This window comes from Lissotriton helveticus, chromosome 1_1 (assembly GCF_964261635.1).
Source record: "Lissotriton helveticus chromosome 1_1, aLisHel1.1, whole genome shotgun sequence".
Lineage (NCBI taxonomy): Eukaryota > Metazoa > Chordata > Amphibia > Caudata > Salamandridae > Lissotriton > Lissotriton helveticus.
The window spans coordinates 916,575,308-916,595,106 of NC_136057.1; the positions used below are offsets into that span (position 1 = coordinate 916,575,308).

The window sequence follows — 19,799 nt, forward strand, 5'->3', positions numbered from 1 at the left end:
AGAACAACTGATTTAAGAATAAAATAACTCAGTGCTTCCGCTCTGAACCTGTGGGACCCATAAGGGTCATAAATCTGTGTGGAGCACTGCTCGTCATCGAGCACTGCTATCTGCAGGCTGATAATGTAAAATAAACACAACCTTTCCTTAACTTTAAGAGGACAACCAACACGTATTTATTGCAGTTTAGTTAAAAATGAACTAAAGAGTGAAGTTACTCTAAAGATTTCTGCAAGCTACTGGTAGCTCACGGTCGACTGGTTGGAGACACCTGAACTAGATTATTGGTCAAACTAAATAACTAAGAATAAATAAATTGATCTGAAAGTCATACGTGTAAAAATCCCTTATAAACTTTTAATTTGAGGTTTTTACAGGACGAGTGACAAATCACAAACATCTGAAATCTCAAATGTATAGGCATTATACACATTCCCATCTGTCTTGCAGACAGGGAAATTGGTCAAATAAACATGTTTAGCAAATGAGCTGAATAGTACATATCACAATATTAAATTTACAGTGTTTACATGAAATATATTGCATGAGCAAGGGAAACAATGATGCCTCAGCACCAAAAGGACCTTTTCAAATGCCACTATTCACTCTTGCAATAGATCATAGATCATAAATAGGGCCAGTCAATTCTGTTTTACAATTCACAAGGGTGCACAAAAAAACAGCAAGTTCAGTTACTTAATAGAATATATCAACACTTCTGGATCCGGTCTGTAGCAAGAGGATTTTAAAAGTATTCTGTTTATGATCTTAACAAATCCATCCATCAATCAATTGACTTTAATAAACATGGTGCTCACAAAAGCACAGTGGTAAGGCACAGTAAAATTCAGTGTGCATCATGTTCACATAACCAAAAGAAAACATGCTTTGTGCAAGTTCATGCTGCAAACCTAAAAACAGAATTTCTCTCTAGAAAACCAAATGAACTGGCACCAATCCAGTCTCAACATTTATTCAGATGGATAATCACAGAAAAAACGTACGATAGATAAGTGGTCCTACAAGTCTTCTAACCAGTAAACAAATACCAGAAAAGTGCTTCAAACCGAGCGGTTATAAAAACCAGGCACTTTAACTTCTTTCACAACTTTAATACTGATGCACAAAAGTAACTTTCACTTTTATATTTATCATATATTCAGCATCCATGACCCAAAACAGTAACCTAAGCATGTTTTGATGAAGAAAAACACACCCTTTATGAACTTCACACAGAGTAGTTTAAGCTAGAATAAAAATATAAATAACGTGGGAGTACGACTTAATCCCAATGGTACTTTTGTCATAGCCCTGGTAATTAAAATAAATACACCTTTTTCACAAAAGTTCCAGTATCTGCCAATCGTTTTATTGCTTATATAAAGTTGAATCTATTACAACTGGCATCCGACATAACGCGCAATCAGCCATTTTATATAAAACCTATAAAAAGATATTTAAACTTCTATTGAATACTTTTTATGGTGTTTGGCTGTATAAGCATTATGTGATGGTACAACTACTATTTCATTCATACATACAAAAGCATGTGTATGCGCATGTATAGTACATGACACACAAATATACCTTTACGTTATGAATAAAATAACTAGCCACCACCAGCATTTACTTTTATATATACAAAACTAGTTTAGGTATGTCTGCATTACCGTTTCCTCACACTGTGATGATACCACTAAAGCCAAATGTCCCAATATTTCAGCTATAACAAAATATCTACAGCAGCAGAAATTAAAGGGGATGACTGAAAAATCCACATTGAAGTCTTTGAGAAGTCAGGCAATTAAAAAAAAGTTTACATGAAACCATAGATATACAAGACATCTCCACGAGTTTGGATTTTTATCAAAACACTTCTTGGTGCAAAAAATATATTCTCCACATCTGAAAAAGAATAATTTAATGTTTCTCATGCAAAACATTAAATGCACTGGTAATGGCAGAAGCTTCAAACAATATGAAGCAATTGTTCTTGAAGTTCACTGTTCTGTCGCACCCAAGTCCTCTCGGAATTCAAAGATCTCTGCGAAGTCCAAAAGATCACTTTCTCATCATTAAAATGTTACGTACAAAAAGCGCTGTTTTCTTTCTTTTTGCAAAAAAAAGGAAGACGGCAGCCAATAGAATTGTCCCCTGCTGCAAATAAGTGTCCTTGCAGTGGAAAGTTCCTTTCAGGAGTTTCCCCGAGAGTTAGGTGTCGCTGTCCGAAGACGGAGGTGTGAAACTGAGTTCATATGTTTGTTTGACGGTTTTAAAGGAGTGTTGCACGTAATGGCAGGAGGAAAGCGATGATGGTACCGATCCAATCGGAGGTATTTCACTGTAACCAGTTTCCCTGTAATAAAGAAACCATATTAGAGGTGGGTATGATAAAACTTTAATTTGAACAGTGATACAAAAGTACAAAGAAGGGATTGCTTCTTTCTGGTGAGTGTTAAGCTTAAAATGGTTGGCTCAAACTGGGATGTTTACCTTATGACAGACGAATAGGTGAGGGTGTCTAGTTCTTCTATCTCCAAAACCAAATAATGTGACAAAAACTATTTTAACATACATTTAATCCCCCAAATCTCTGAAAAGTGATTTTATAAGGTGCTGAAGTCGAGGGTAAAGGAAGATGTAAGACAAGGAGAAAAGAAGATTGCCCATCTAGACAGTGTTGTGATTTTTTCTATTAATGCCATCAAATTAGTAAACTTTATAGCAATGTATAAACAATTTTTACAAATGAATAAGCTGCTTTTCTTTGGTAAAGCTTTATCTAGTCTATTCTATTATCCAAGGGCAGATTCTTCACCTTGTGAATCTCCAGCTGCCAGACTGGATCCGTACGCTATTGCAATATCTCCTGTGAGCCAACATGTAGCACCAATGACTTGCATTGAGACTTCATCCAGCCTCTGACACCACTGAGCCGTATAAAGGAGCTACCCCGGAGCACGGACAATAGTTTAATCATGAAATGTTCCGCACTAAGGAATATGGAATGTAGGTAACGGAATTAATCTTTCACTGGCAGTGTGCAACAGCTATTTGGGAGAGAACACTACACAGAAGAGGGAGAAGGCCTGGTGGTGGGTAATCTGCAGTTAGAGTATATAGTATAATTATAGTTACCCAAGTTAAGTATCCGCCTTCTCAGATTTCCCCTGCCGCATCTATATCAAATCTCCACAGAGGTGGGTCTGGTGCGGACTTTACACCAGGTAGTCTTACAGAGCTGTGCAGGCAAAAATACCTTTGCTACGTAATTATTAATCAATGCCTGGTGAAAGTATGCCACCAGTTTGCCACATGGGCAAACCATGTGGCAAACTGACAGATGACCAAAATTAAAACACCCCAATATAAATCAGTAACTGACGTGCTGGTGGAATGAGTCTGAAGGTCTTCTGCAGGAGGTTTCCTGGCCAAGGCATAAAACAGTTTGATATTGAGGACAGCCCTCCCAGATAAATAAGTTACGGACCTTCGGTTAAGCTCTTTCTGTTGGATATCGAGCCACAAACTCCTCACCTCAGAATTCTGCCCAGGCACAAGACAGGATCCAAAATGTTTGGCAGCAACTACTCCTGTGCGCCACAGGCGCCTCAGTGATCTTGAGACACTCCAGGGATTGACAACACACAACTGTATATAGGCACCAGCCCTACACAATCATCAGGTTTTTTTGGAACTCTGCCACACCCTCAGACGAGGATCAACAGAGATTGCAAATGTTAGAGTGCGCAAAATCTAGCTCAGTCTCCGCCCTTCATTCTCTACCGAAAGAGAAACATGGAGGGCGGTGAGAAATCTGCGTTGAGATATGGTATCTACCATGAAGAATGCTACCAAAGTAGCTTGTTCTTAGGTTTGGACACCTCTGAAAAATAGCTTCCTCACCTTCTGAATAGATATCAAAGCAGTATTCCAGTAAAAGGGTCAGGGTCACGGGAGTGGATTTACTCTAGGATGTTCTGCAGGATCGAGCAGGCAAAATTGATCTCCCTGTGGACTTGAATGTTGAGACAATGTTTTGTGAAGGTGCGAACAGGCACCCATGTCACAGCCTGACAGATATACCGTATCAGAACCCCTCTAGTCAATGCACCCATGGTGGTCTTGGCTATGGGGGAATGAGCCCAAAGGCCCCGGGCAAGCTCCTTTTTAACCTGAGAATATCATGTTTGTTTTTTTTTAAACAAATTTAATTTGTCAAGCGTCACATGAATTGCAGGGCCCTGAGCACCAGGGGCTACTGCACATATCAGATATACATTTACTTGACGTTGACGAGCAACAAACAAGTCCCCGTATAACGACCCCCCCGCACTCCCTCCCCCCAAATCGCGTCCATGTCACACCCAGTCCTCCACTGCACCATTGTACACCCATAAAACCTCAGTCCTTCCAGGACCTTCCGCCCGACCCCTGTACAAACATCAGAATAGTATACGCATCAGCCCGGCGGGCGCGTCTCCATGTCCTGTGGCGGTTCCAGATCTAGCCCCCGGTAATCCACCCACCTATGCCATATCTTATAAAGCTTGTCCGGGCATCCCCTGGCCAGATAGACAGGTTGTTCGAGCCCCATACAGAAGTCCAGCCCGTTTTTCCATGTGGCTACGGACGGAGCCCTAGGTGCCTTCCAGGCCCTAGCAATGTCTCTTTTCGCAAGTGTAAGACCCAATAACAGGAGGTGCCGCGTGTACCGATTACCCCCACTCCCTCCATGATGTGTAGTAGGGCCAGGCGCAGTGTGTAGGGGAGCTCCCACCCAAATACCTCCGACAAGCATGGGTACACTCCCCTCCAGAATTTATGTAGGGAGAGGCAATCCCAGACAGTATGGAGAAGTGTACCCTCCTCCCGCTGGCAGCGAAAGCATTCAGGTGATGCGATCAAGCCCACCTTCCACAGGCGCCTCCCGGTGAAGTACACCCTGTGCAGATATTTAAACTGCACTAACCGCAAGCGTGTTGCTATTGCTGCCCTGCACGGGCTCACGAGAGCCTCAGCCCAGTCCTCTTCCTCCAGGTCACCCACGTCCACCTCCCATGCACATCTGAGCCCCTGAAAGGTCCGGGGAGCAGTTAATGACCAACGTTTGATAAATGCGGGAGATCTTGCGATCTGGAAGTTCCACCATAAAGACCTTCGCCTCTATGGGGCTAAAATCAGGGAGTGACTCCAGCCCCTCCAAGCTGGGGGCCAGGGCGTGCCTAAACTGTAGGTAACAATAAAATTGGGCTCGTGGCATACTATAGTCTTCCTGCATGTCTTGAAAGGACTTGAGCGTCAGATCTTTTACAACATCTCCCAGAATGGAGACTCCAATCGCGTCCCACCCCCGGAAGCCCTGCAGTGCCGCTAGTTGAGGCAGGCATCCATTGCTCCACAGAGGAGTCTCATGTGTTAGTGTATTTCACCACCCCATCCTATGCAGCACCTGCCTTCAGACAGAGAATATCAGCCGTGTGGCCAGCGGCAGATGTCTCCGAAGAGGCGCAGAGTACAGAAGGGTGCGAAGGGAATGGCGCCCCATGAGCTGCCACTCAACCGCATAAGCCGGGTCTTTCCTGTCCCCATACCACCACTTATTGAGGACCAGCAGATGCGTAGCCTGATAGTAGGAGACAACATCCAAAGTGGCCAGGCCCCCGGAATAGGTTGACAGGAAACACGTGCGCAGTGCTTCTCCATTGTCGTCTACTGATTCAAATATTTCCACCCAACAATATCATGACTGGATAGGGCATGCCACGAATATGCTAGCACCGATTAAAACTTTATCAAGGAACAGAAATACTCCATCTGCCCCATGGTATACAGAGGAATTAAGGAGGCAAAAACAACAGAACAGAAAAAGGGAAAGGCAGTGGCGCAAAAATTATGATACGGAGGACAAGACAACATATAAAGAGTCACTGACTGTCTATAAAGCCATGATCATAGAAGCAAAAAAGAAGTTTTTCTCAGACCAGATAGAAAAAGCCAAAAATTCAAGCAGGCAATTATATGACATCACTAGATCATTGTCAGGTAATGCCCCCGACCTTACTCCACCCCCTTCCCAACGACTTTGTGACGAATTGGCTACATTCTTCTTTTCGAAAGTTAACGACATCTACCAGGCTTTTGCCTCGCGGCCTATATTAGCAGCTCCCGCTGATCTCCCTCTGGATAAAGCCTTGATAAGTTTCAAGCCACTTACTTTAGATCAAACAAAGGTTATCGTTTCCTCTGTTAAAACTGGATCGTCGCTAGACCCATGTCCTCTCTCAGTGCTTGCACCAGTGATGGACACACTTATTCCTGTCATCTCCGCAGTTTGCAACTCGATATTGGCCTCCGGAATTTACCCAGATTTCTTAAAGAATACGCTGGTGAAGCCCCTGCTGAGAAAAGCAACCCTTGATAAGGCTGAATTAAAGAATTACAGGCCTATTGCAAGCCTCCCATTCCTAGCCAAGGTGATAGAAAAGGCCATGAATCATCAGCTGGTCGATCATCTTGAGACACATCTTCTCTTGGACGAATCGCAATTCGGTTTTCGAAGATACCATGGTACGGAAACCGCTTTAATTAAGGCAGCTGATGTTATCAGGACCATCCGAGACCAGGGAGCAACAGCAGTGTTAGTACTGTTGGACTTATCAGCGGCTTTCGACACGGTCGACCATAAGATCTTGCTAGACCGTGTCGAAAAGAAAGCCATTCTCCTTACCGCAAGAGATCTAATCGCATCCTTCTTGGCTGATAGATCGCAGGCAGTCACCTTGGGCCCATATCAATCAGTTAAGATGTCACTCCCGTGTGGGGTTCCTCAAGGCTCATCCCTAAGTCCGACACTATTTAACATATATGTGTCGGACCTTGCTAATGTCATCAAAGCATACGGGATGAGCATAACCTCATACGCTGATGACACACAACTAGTCTTAGCCATCAAAGACAATGGACCCGAGGTGGCGGAGCGCTTCCAACGCGGAATGTTAGCAATTGGAGAGTGGATGGCAGTGAACTGCCTGAAGCTTAACTCTGAAAAAACGGAGGTGCTTATCTTTGGACCTCTTCATCCCGACTGGTCAGCAACCTGGTGGCCGGCAGCCTTAGGTGACCCCCCCCAGGCCTGCCCTTAAGGTCAGGAATCTGGGAGTAGTTTTCGATAGTGACCTTAACTTTTTAGCACATGCAAATAAGGTAGCGGCTACAGCCCATCATAAGTTAAGGTTGATCAGGAAAATTCTTCAGTTTTTGCCTGATTCTGCCGCCAAAACCCTGGTTACTTCCTTAGTGCTATCGTCCCTCGATTATTGTAATGGACTATTTTTAAACGCTCAGATAAGGGTCACCACTAAGCTTCAGACAATTCAGAACGCAGCAGCACGTCTGCTGTCGGGAACACCTAAGTTCTCGTCCATATCTGATACCATCAGGAAATATCACTGGTTGACTATCTGTAATCATATCAAATTCAAGTCCCTGTGCATAGTATATAAAGCACTCAATGATCTAGGCCCACAATTTTTTAATGATCAGTTTAGACCTTATAAACCGGCCAGACAGCTTCGATCGGCCAATCTTAACCAGCTTGTGACCCCACGATCAAAAACAGTTACGTGGGGGGACCGTCGTTTTTCAGTCGCCGCATCGAAGCTATGGAACTCTTTGCCGCAGCACATCAGGACCTGCTCTTCCCTGCTCCAATTCCGTAAGGGATTGAAGACGTGGCTCTTCGATCAATAATCAATCAGCACCCTATGAGCCTTCCGAGAAGAATTAGTGAATTATCTAGCGCCAAGACGCCTACGGGTATTCGCCGCGCTTAACAAATGGCAAAAATATAAAAAAAATATATAAATACCCTTACTCTGCCCCCCCCCTCCCACAGAAACTGTCCCAGCGCCGCGTTCACTTGCCGGAACCATCGGGGTGTGACCGGATAAGGATAGTTCTGTAACTGATATAGGAGGCGGGGAAGCGCCACCATTTTTAATATGGCCGACCGACCACATATGGACAGGGGCATATGGGACCAGACCTTAATATCTTCCAGAGTACGATCCCACACTGGCACCAGGTTGCGCTCCTAGGACACCGCCGGCATATCGGATTGGAAGACCCCCAAATTCTTCATTCCTCCCACTGCCAACTGAACCGATGCAGCCCACGTCCCCAGCCTCTGATAGCCCCCCAAAACCCAGATCGTTGATTTACGTGGATTCATAAATAATCCCGAAGTTTCCCCAAAGATCTGTAAGATGCGCAACAGCCGCAGCCCCGACCTGTCCAAGGGGGTAAGAAAAAATACGGGACATCGTCTGCATATAAAGCAATTCTGTCCGAGAGCCCCAGGGACCACCCGAAACCCCTAAGCTAGGCATCTATGCGCACCCAGGCCGCCAGTGGCTCCATAGCGAGCGCAAAAAGGGATGGGGAGAGGGGGCACCCCTGTCGCGTACCCCGCCTGACAGGGAAGGGGCGAGAAATCGCACCCCCCACCCGCACCAACTCTGTCAGATCAGTGTATAGCAGCGTGAGATAGGCCAGAAATCGTGAGCCAAGATTAAACCTCCGCAGGAGGACAAATAAATATACCCAGCTGAGGGAATCAAAGGCTCTGTCCATGTCGGCCAGCAGGAGCCCCGCTGGTTTCCTCAATTGACCGCTGGCCGCCACATGTGCGCGCCTAATGTTGTGGCGGGTCGCCCTCTGGGGCATAAACCCCACCTGGTCCGGGTGTACCAGGGTAGAAATATGTGGGAGGAGGCGGTTAGCCAATGCTTTGGCCAGTACCTCCGCCTCCACGTTTAAAAGTGAGATGGGACGGTATGACGCACGCTGTTTCGGGGTCCTGCCGGGCTTGAGAAACACCACCACTTCTGCATGCTTCCAGTCCTGGGGATCTGAGCCCCGCCCCTGTGCCTCCTCCACCACCGGGCGATAATGCGGGCCAGTTGCACAAAAAACATCTTTAAAAATTCCCTGGGGAATCCATTCGGTCCCGGGGCTTTCCCAGGAATCACCTCCCCCAGGGCTGCACCCAATTCCTTGTCTGTCAATGGCCTGTCCAGTTGATCCCTCACCTCATCCGATACAGCTTTAGGTGGAAGGTACTCTATAAATTTATATGACCTCATCCGTGAGACACTCCCTTGGTGAGTAAAGATCCTCGTAATACGCTGCGAAGCTCTCCGCCACAGCCAGCGGCTCAATAAGTGGCGCCCCGTGGGACCCAGGACTCTCAGCATAGTCTGGGAGTGGAACGCCCCCTGGCACTAGCGATGCAGCATCTTACTGGATTTATCCCCCCATTGGTAAACCAGACTTCTCGTAGCCAGCCAAGGCTGATGGGCCTCATCCATCAATAGGGCCGCCAGAGACTGCTGCGCCAAAAGTAATTGCAGTGGCACCGGGCCGCCAACCGCATCCCACGTTCCAACGCCTCCACGGCCGCCTCCCACCTCGCCCTAAACTCCCTACGCGCCACCACGCTCCAAGGAATATCCACTCCTCGGATCGTGGGTTTCAACGCCTCCCACAGTACCGCCGGGGACTGGACTGATCCCACATTTGCCACTAGATAATGATCTGTCGCTTCTGTTAGATGCTCTCTGTAGCCCTCATTCTGCAGGTTCCACACCGACATACGCCATGCCATCTAAGTGGTTGCTGCCTCGGACCAATTCGAAAGGTGATAGTGATAAGCGAATGATCCGACAGGCCCCTGGGCAAAATGTCAGCTGACTCCACCCTGTGCGCCAACCCCCTAGGAACAAAGAGATAGTCAAGTGTCGAGCAGGAACCATGTGTCGCAGAGAGATAGGTATAATCCCTACTAGAGCCATGTAAATGTCTCCATGTGTCGATCCAGTCAAGTCCAGTCACCAGGGAGTGTAATTTCATAGGGGGACCAGACTCAACCGCACCCCCACTCCGCCATCTGTCTCGGCCCTGCTCCATCACGTCGTTCCAGTCCCCACCTACCACCGAGAGCGTGTCCGGCATGTCCCCCCCAGAGGTTAAGGAGCCTCTCCACCAAGATCCATTGCAATGGCAGGGGGGCATGTAATAGTGTCCTCCCCCACTTTGCCCTGGATAAAAATGTGCCTCCCTTGGGTGTTCAACCATTGCTTCTCGTGTGTATATAGGGGACCCTGCGGTGAATCAGTATCGCTACTCCCCTCGAGCCCCGTGTGAAGCCTGAGTGGAAGACGTGCTGGTATCCGTAACGCTGTAGACACAGGGCCTTCGTACGCATTAGGTGGGTTTCCTGGGGTAAAAGCACATCAGCCCCCACTCGTTTGGCCACCCGTTTGATCTTGTCCAGGGCCCCGCATACGTTCCAGCTAACTATACATAGGGTACCAAGAGACCCCCGCCCCCCCTTCTTACTGGACATCCCGATAGGTGTGCACAATTATGGCAGTACGCAGTGTGTGTGTAGTGTTACCGTATGCCATCATGCTCGCGCAAACTAGGAACACCCCCAAACAATGAACGTGCAGCTTGAGCACTAAAACAACCCCTCCACCCCCCCCCCCCACCAATACCTCAAAAACTCTGAAGTATTTGTCGCGATGGGATTGGTCATCCACCCCCAAAGGGGGGCCCAAGAGCCTCCCCCACAAGTGGATATCCAACCGACAGCCTCACTGGGCCGACAGCCCATTACTCTCTGGGTCGAGCCCCATATGTTTTAATAACAGGCAAATCTGCCTGGATCCATTTAGGGAATGCCTTCCTCTCTTATAGCACAAGCAAAGCCAATAAACAGCTGATCAACTATCCTGTACTCCTCTTCTAGGGTCCAGCATGAGGAGCCATCTTTTATATTGGGGTGAGGTGGGGTGTAAAAAGCAGGGAGGGTGATGGACTGTCACATGTAGAAGGATGACATCTTTGGCAGAAGGAAAGCACAAGTCTGCAGCATCAATTTATAGGGAAAGAACGATAAGTTACTTACCTGTAATCCTAGTTCTCTTCCAGGGGTATCAAAGTCATAAGCAGTGAATCATCCCCGCCCATGTGCAGGACCCCGGAGCTTACAGCAATATATGTATACATATATAAAAATATGTACATATATGTACATACATATACAGGTGTATGTCTCGAAACTAAAGTTTATACATACACTCAAATATGTATGAAGACCAACATATATGTAACTATGCAGCCCCATAAAAGTCCAAACTAAAAAAGGACAAACAGCCAGAAAACAACTCAGCAATACTTGTATAGTAATAAATTACTTAAGACAACTTGTAATAGAGACCATACACCCAAATGGCTTCATACAAGAATCTTCTATTTTCCAGAACAAGGAAAAAAACACAAGTAATTGTAGGCAGTTTGGCCCATAGGCTGCACAGGAATGACTGTCCTGAGACAGAAAAGACAACTGGCACCTCGCCTTTAAGATTTACAACAATCTAGGCACTTTGCCTTTAAGAACCTCAGATAGCCTTATGCTCCCAGCATGCACCACAGGCGGCAGTTAGGTCAGTTCTTTTTGTAAAGGTGTGTAAAAACCGATTAAAACCTGTACTAACATTGCTAGACCGGGGAGGTGGGCAGGGTGCTTATGACTTTGAGGCGTATACCCCTGGAAGAGAACTAGGATCACAGGTACGTAACTTCTCCTTCTCTTCCAGGGGATACTCTTCAATAGTCATAAGCAGTGAATAGAATAGCAAGCCCATACCCCACACTTCGCGGACCAGCAATGTAGCACTAGTAATAAAAGTAATCTTGAAACAGAAGGTACAAACAATCAACCAAACAGATTTCTCAGAGATGCTTGACCGACCCGAGCATCTGCCTGAGCATCTGAATCTAAGCAGTAATGGCGAGAAAAGGTATGAACAGACCGCCATGTAGCTGCCTTGCAAATTTCTGCTATGGGAATGTTTCGGAGGAGAGCCGTGGTTGAGGCTTTTCCTCTGGTTGAATGTCTTTAGGCCTCCCTCGAATAACTTTATTTGCTAACTGATAGGCCAAGGAAATACAGGAGACTATCCATCTTGAGATGAACCGCTTAGAAGCTGCTAATCCACTATTGATGGGACCATAATTGACAAATAATGGGTCAGTCCTTCTAATATCTTTAGTTTTATCCAAATAAAACTTCAACACCCTCTTAAGGTCTAAGGAATGTAAGGCCCTTTCAGGGGGAGTAGAAGGATTGGGAAAGAAAGTGGGTAAAGTGATTCCCTGATTGATGTGGAACTCTGACACCACCTATGGCTGAAAACTAGGATGATAAGAACCACCCTATTTGCATGAAATACCGTGTAGGGTTCCTTACAGCACAGAGCTTGCAATTCCCTTACTCCTTGGGCAGACTTAATTGCGACCAAGAAGGCCACTTTCCAAGAGAAGTGCTGCAAAGAAGATTTGTGTATTGGTTCAAAAGGTGCTCCCATCAGTTTCGTTAGGACCACATTGAGCTCCCACGGAGAAGGAGCTCGAACTGGTGGATACACCTTTTTTAATCCTTCTAAAATAATCCTTCACCACTGGCATCTTAAAGAAAGAACCCTGTGTAGGTGATTTTCTGTACGCTGTGATGGCTGCTAAGTGTACCTTGATGGAGGAAAATTGCAGCCCTGATTTAGCCAGATATAACAGAAATGGAAGAATGACTTGTACCGGCCCTGTAACTGGGTCATGCCCGTTTTTCAAACACCAGATGTAGAAACGCTTCCATTTGAAAGCGTAGGAAGCTCTAGTAGAAGGCCTCTTAACTTCCTTGAGGATGTTCATGCAGTCATCTGGTAAGTCTAAGTGCCCATTTTGCAAGACTTCAGGAGCCATGCTGTCAGCGGGAGCGAAGGAGGGCTGGGATGGAACTCTCTCCCTTGGCTCTTGGACAGCAGGTCCGGACGGCAAGGCAATCTCTGGGGTGTAACTTCGGAGAGTTGGAGAAGATCTGGGTACCACTCCGGAGCTATCAGTATCATCCTGGAGTTGGTCTTGTAAAATTTGGTGATCAAAGTGTCAAATAGAAAATCTTCTTCCACCGGGTCAGCATGCATGTCCACATCATGATTTGCAGCTGCCCGCTCTATCAAGGCATGAAATGCCGCTGAATCCTTAGTTGGGGATGTTCGTGCACCAAAACCCTGTGGGTCCTGTACCACCTGATGGCCTCCCTGGTCACCACTGTCCACCCATGAGTCCTGTTGCTCATCAGGGTCATTGTTAGCCGGGAAATTGTACTGGGCATCCTGGTCATCGTCCTCTCCCCCTGACTGATTGGGGAAAGGTGATGGGCTCCTCCTCGGTGGAGGCTGAAAAGGTTCAACAAGGGCAGGAATGTCCTGTGCCGGCCTCTTCTTCTTTAGTGGTATGACATAGGATTCCAATTGTTGGGAAGTGATCTTTCTCTTATAGAGCGTCAATTTCCCCGTTTCGGCATCGATATAATGCTCAGATTGTTCTTCTGAAGCTTGATGTCGATCCAATCGGCCACTTAGCGTCGAAGGTTCCGATGTTTCAGTGGTTTTCCGCACCGATCTGGGTGCAAATGCCTTCGGTGCCACCTTCGGCGGCAGAGTGTAGAGAAGCTTGGTTGAAGTCTTCGCAGGTGCGTCAACCAGTTTCGGAGCCGACGGCGTGTGAGTCGTCGACGTCAAAGTCTTCTCCCGAATTCGTTTGAGGGAGTCAGTGACCGGCTTTGTGAAGGAAGCGGAGGGTTTCGTAACCGATGCCCTATGTCCGTCACCATCGGAGGCCCTCCGTGCCGACGAGGTGTCCGCCGACGCATCTTCGGCCCCAATGGTCCTCGCCTCCGTTGTAGGCTTAGGCGCCGTTGCTTTAGATCCCGCGTCTGTGTGCCGATGCGTAGGGCCTCCGGACTTTGGCTCGGGGCCCTTTGTTGACTTTGCTTCGACCGGGCGTTTGCCAGTTGGCGCCGCAGTCGCGTCCGAAGGAGTTTCAACAGTCTTAGTGGACTTTGCCGGAGTAACCATGCTCGACATGTGTTGGACGACCTTCTTCGAGGACGGGTCCTTGGCCACCTTCTGTGGCGGTGTCGGCTCGACAGCCTTCTTCGGCTTCAGAGGCCCGGCGGGCGACGGAGTCGATGACGTAGCAGGCTTTTTCATTTTTGATGGTACGTCGGCCATCTTTGGTGTGGTCGAATCCGAAGGTTTTGGTTTCGATGGTACGTCGGCCATCTTTGTTGTCGTCGAATCCCAAGGTTTTGGTTTTGGTTTCGATACGCGCAATGGCGTCTCCGCTGGAGTGTCCGTGGCCGGGCCAGAAGGCGGGGCCGGGGATAGCGGTGCAGGGTCGTGGGTAAGGCCGAGTGGCGATCCCGTGACCTGAGCTTGAGTCATGTAACTTTCGGGGCATAGCTCTTCCTCCGAGCTATCTTCCGCGGCCCCATAAACTTCTTCGTCGTCCCCTACCTCCTCGACGTATTCAAGGTCCTGGCTCTCAACGGGTTCTCCGGGATCAGCCTCGACCTCCGTCGATGGGGGTGAAATCTGCAGGCGATGGCTTGGGCCTTCTGCCTCGGGCTCGTTGAAGATGTCGTCGGGTGCCGGAGCCGCTCGCTGGGCCTCTAGGCGCGCCGCGCGCCGAAGCTTGAGCGTTTTCTTCGACCTGAACTGTGAGCAGGCCATACAGTTGTCCTCGTTGTGGTCCGGCGAGAGGCATTTGTTACAGACTGGATGCACGTCGATATGTGGGTACTTGGATCCACACACGGGGCAGCGCTTGAACGGACTTCGCTCCATGGTAAGCTCGTCGGGGTCTTGCCGCGACGACAGGGCCTCGATGTCCGAAGAGTTAGTCGACTCCGCAGAATTTCGACTCAAAGAGTCGGATGAAGGCAGAGACCGTACGCGAACAATACCGACGCAGTTAACGAAGGCCTTTTGGCCTTAAAGAAGTATGTTTTTCCGATTCCGACAAGGAGACGTCGAAATCACATCCGAACCCAATGGCGGAAAAAAACAATCTGGGGATGGAGTCGATGCCCATGCGCACTGTAGTCCAGGGGAGGAGCCACCTATCTCGTGATACTTCGAAGACTCTTCCAGGACAACAATGTGCAATCATCCGGACCCAACAATAGGCGGCGATCTATGCAATAGATATGAATTTAGCAGCCCACATGCCTCGAACACACATATATATATATATATATATATATATATATATATATCAGCGCTCCTGTTGTACCATAGATCACAGGTCACTCTCGAGCGGGTGCTCCACACGCGATGGTACACGCGTTCAAAATTAAAGGCTCACACTCCATTTACTTCGTTCGTGAAAACAAAGTTCAGCACTCCCGGGGTACAGGCAAATAGTTCTTTATTTCGCCATTAGTTGCAGACGAAGGAAATGGAGTGTGAGCCTTTAAAATAAATAAATATATATATATATATATATATATATATATATATATATATATATATATTGCTATAAGCTAAATGTAATAAAAAGTAATTTGTTCTGAGAATACAAACAAATGATAGTCTAATTTTGCTTGACTGAACCTTCTTTTAAGGGTCAGTTAGGTTCCCCTATTATCTTAACGCTATTGATAAGCAAAGAAGTTCAGATTTGAAGGTTTAAGGATTAATTCAGTTAGTTGAAAAGATGGCAGGTCCAAATGATATTTCCCCCTCATTCATTGTAAACAATTGCTATTGTAGAGGTAGTTTGACAACACTTGTGTCTGACGTGCACTAGGTCTGAATACAATCACTAATGAGCTATCTATGGTGCCATCTTTATCACAAGCATGTTAAATGTTTGAATTTGGTTACTACCAATGGAACTTCTGGAAAATTGTAAACAAATCTCACATACTAGCTTATCAACAATGCCTTCTCTAAAGATATTGAATGGCAATGTTTGGAAGCAAAGTTTCGGCATTTTTTGTTTTATTTCGTAGCGAATAAATATCTCCATGCAGCGTTCCTCACAGATTGAATAAGTATGACTAAATCTGATCTTCTCTCTTACTCTGACAATTCTCTTGTCTCCTTAGCCTGTCTGAATCTATGTGCTGCCTTACTGGAAGGTGAGCTATGACAACAATATTCTTTTCTAGTGTCCACTTCCATATCTCGTATTAGCTACAAAAAAGGATATGACAAAGTTGTGGCCTTAGGAAATAGCATGTGTGTTGCTGGTCATTAAATCAATTAGTCTGATCTGTATCCTGTTTTGAATGTTTTTGCATTGATCTATGTGCCCAGAACACTTTCCATTTTGATGGTGGTAACGTGACATTTTATTATGGACCATGAAGCCCAACTAGCGTGACAGTGTTAGGAACGGCGGTTAGTCCTATTTCTGTGACCATGGGTCACCATCACATGACCTGGGTTTCGTGAATAAATGTGGGTCCTACCTTTATGTCATTGCTCGATATCGCCATTGCTTGGACCCTGGTATCCTGCTCCTTTGTTTCCTGTGCTGTTGCTGTGAGTTCCAGTTGCCCTAGGAATTCCCTTTTTGGTCCAAGTCGTCTTCCCTTTGTCATCTCTCACGGGCTCGTGTGAGATTCTGTTCGTTGGTTTCCCTTTCCCTTGGCCCTTGGAGGTAGTGAGTAAGTTTAGTACCCCTTCCCCTTTTTCTTTGCTGTCCCTTTCTTTGGTCACTGTCGTTTTCTATTGCCAGCGTTTGTTGGTGTTGCTGGTTACTAGTTGCGTGAGCGGGGGCTCCCGATCTCACTCATTGCCACATTGTGCTGTGCCCGTAGCGAGATTAATTAATCGCGCTATTTCCTGAGTCCGGGTGTTTGCATAGGCGCCTTTCCACATCGTTGGCGCGCGGAAGTGACGTTTCGGGTCACTCCGCTTCAGGCTTTGGTGTTTTGCAAGCGCTGACGCGATAGAAGCAAAGAGAGTCGCTAGTCTCTCTTTCATTTCCCCTTTAGACTACCCTATTGGATTCTGACTACACAAGGGTTTTTTTTTGTTTGGCTTCACGGAATCTTATCCCTGGCCTTATTTTTTTCCCCTTCTATTGTGCCTAGTTTTGCACTTTTAACTAACGTAGGACGCTGTGTTTGAGTGCCCCTGACTGGCTGCTGCCATATTGGAGTGTCTTTTTCTCTTGGATATTCCAGCCAGTTCCTTCACGAAGCCAAGCCTGCGCTTACCACTGGTGAGGAAGGGGTGCATGTTGGGGTGGGACATGGTCACGGACATAGAGGCATTGTAGAATCTGTGTAAACGGAGGTATTATTCTTTCCTTGTTAACTCCAGGTGCAGAGGCGTGGAGGAGGGAGCAGTGTCCTGACGTTCTACAGGGTGGGAGACTTGGTGTCTCGTGATATACCACCCTCTTTTCAGGTCCACTGGAAGGCTCACAGTGTAAATCTCCTGTGGGTCTTTAGAGGACACGAGAAGGGGATTGGTGCATGCTACGCTCCTGCAGTGCTTGGGCTGAGCGGGGTCCGACAGACAGGTGAATTACTGTTTGTGTACTCATTTGACATGCACGCAACACTTCCCTTTACAAGCCAGTGGCGCAGATATGGATACACATGAACTGCTTGACAGCACAATTATTTTCCACCAACAATCATTTTCTAAATACCTTTGGTATATACCTTATGGCCAAAAGCAACATCCTGAGTTGGTAATGTACATCTTGTACTATAAATCTTAAGCATTTTCAGTAACCTGAATACATTGATATTCTGAAGTAAGCATCTTTTAAATCTATTGTTGGCAAGAATTGAATTACATTCTGTAAAGTTGTAATTTGCCATGTCTGCACTGCTACAAGTGGTTTTAGAGTGTTATTAGCCTTCACAGTTTCTGAAGCAAAATCTGTTTGGCCAAATACATTTTAAGTGAAAGCCAACTCAAATATGTTCTCTGGTATGAACACAGATATGCACAGCCAGGAATGCCTGCTTAGAACGGTGCCTGTTAAGAGTCAGTAGATTATAAACACGTTGAGGATAGTGTTGCCTTCTACCAGCACCTATAAGTATCATTGATATTCTTCTGGAAGATGCATGTGAGAAAACAGGATGTATTATATGGTGTGGTTGAATGACCTCTAAGGCCTGTCAGATTTTATTTGCTAAAACTAGCTACCAGTCACCTGGGTACGGAGTTTTCAGAAGTTCCCTTCTTTTGGCAGTAACTTGCCTTCTGGGGGACTAAGCTGCACTCCGACAGGTCTCCTGGTTCTACCAGGCTCGGGGACAACTTTTGAGCGTCAGATCCTGGCTACTGGGGCTGAATGGCGGTGAATAGTGACTATCTGGGAATTTGGGCTACTAACTTGCTCCGGTAGGCTTCTCCAGCTTTTGTGGCTTTGTGCTATGACCAGGAGTTCATCCAACTGACCCTCTGAGCCTCCTACCTCAACTGGGCTCAGGAGTCAACTTCTCCATGAACAGGACACAACAGGCAAAGTCCTTTCCTCTGCTAGCTAGCAGGTGCAGTCTACATTGGTAAAAAACAAAGGAGTGGTCCCTAGCTGGCCTAAAGTTTTGGCAGAAAAAGGAGTGTTTTCCTTTTAAGAGGATAAAAAAGGGGGGGAGAGAAGGGGGCGGAGGGGGGTGGACAGGCGATTAGCCTATAGGTGCCATAACCACATGAAAAATAATTCACAATATTTGAGGGAAAAGTACATAAAACAATTCATAACACAAGATTTAGAAAATTGTACAATTTTTAATTCACAGAATACAAAAATTAATATATAGTGCCGGTTAAATACAATTTAAAAATGTACTTTGAAATGTACATGGGTACAAAGAAGTGTATTAAAAAACACTTCTTTGTACCCATGTACATTTCAAAGTACATTTTTAAATTGTATTTAACCGGCACTATATATTAATTTTTGTATTCTGTGAATTAAAAATTGTACAATTTTCTAAATCTTGTGTTATGAATTGTTTTATGTACTTTTCCCTCAAATATTGTGAATTATTTTTCATGTGGTTATGGCACCTATAGGCTAATCGCCTGTCCACCCCCCTCCGCCCCCTTCTCTCCCCCCCTTTTTTATCCTCTTAAAAGGAAAACACTCCTTTTTCTGCCAAAACTTTAGGCCAGCTAGGGACCACTCCTTTGTTTTTTACTGTTGTTTTCTCCTCGTCCCTGATTGGACTTGAGAGGAGACCTCCCTTCTACTTATTTACTTAATGCAGTCTACATTGGTGCACTCTCTCTTCGCATGGTCCTTGGTGCATAAAGGCAATGCAGCTTCAGTCCTCTTATCCAGTTCAACAAGACCCAAGTTCTGGGTCGCAGGAACCCTTAAATTGTCGTGTATTTCTATAGGTTCTGAATCGATCCCCCTATTCCTGACCCTATTCTGGTTAAACTACCTAGCTAGTTAACTAACAGTCAGCCCATGAGGCAAGAAATCCCCCATGATGCAGATACCGTTATCTGACGCAGTCACACCACGGCACAGGAACGTGTTATCTGATTAGGTCATAACGCTTGAGATCTAATTAGACAAGCGATATTCCTCCAGCCCCTGATAAGGCATACGACGTTCTCATAACAAATCAAACCTATGACAACCTGGATAATCCGTGCGGCCATTGTTTTGATTTCACAGAGAACTTTAGTAAAGAATGTGCTAACGAGCAAGTCGTATGACATCTTTATTGACGTACCTATGTCCATCCTTACGTCAATCCCGGCACCTTTAAGGTATAAATATTGCCGATCTTGCCCTATGCAAAACACACGCGTGGTGACAAGACGGAGCAGCCATACTTGCCGAAGCCGAGAGCAGAAGCAGACCCCGCAGGCAGCAGCCCCGCCTTCCTGACGCGCTGAGAG

General features: G+C 46.3%; 1 protein-coding gene across 2 annotated transcripts in view; it reads right to left on the reverse strand.

Annotated features, from left to right (window-relative positions):
* Positions 1–335: 335 nt before the first annotated feature.
* LEMD3 (LEM domain containing 3) overlaps positions 336–19,799 on the reverse strand; it is a 212,046-nt gene continuing 192,582 nt past the window's right edge. For both annotated transcript variants that reach the window (XM_078676332.1, XM_078676325.1), the window contains exon 13: positions 336–2,356. In XM_078676332.1, coding sequence (XP_078532458.1) covers positions 2,193–2,356 — 164 coding nt within the window. In that variant the 3' untranslated portion in view covers positions 336–2,192. The remainder of the gene's footprint in view (positions 2,357–19,799) is intronic.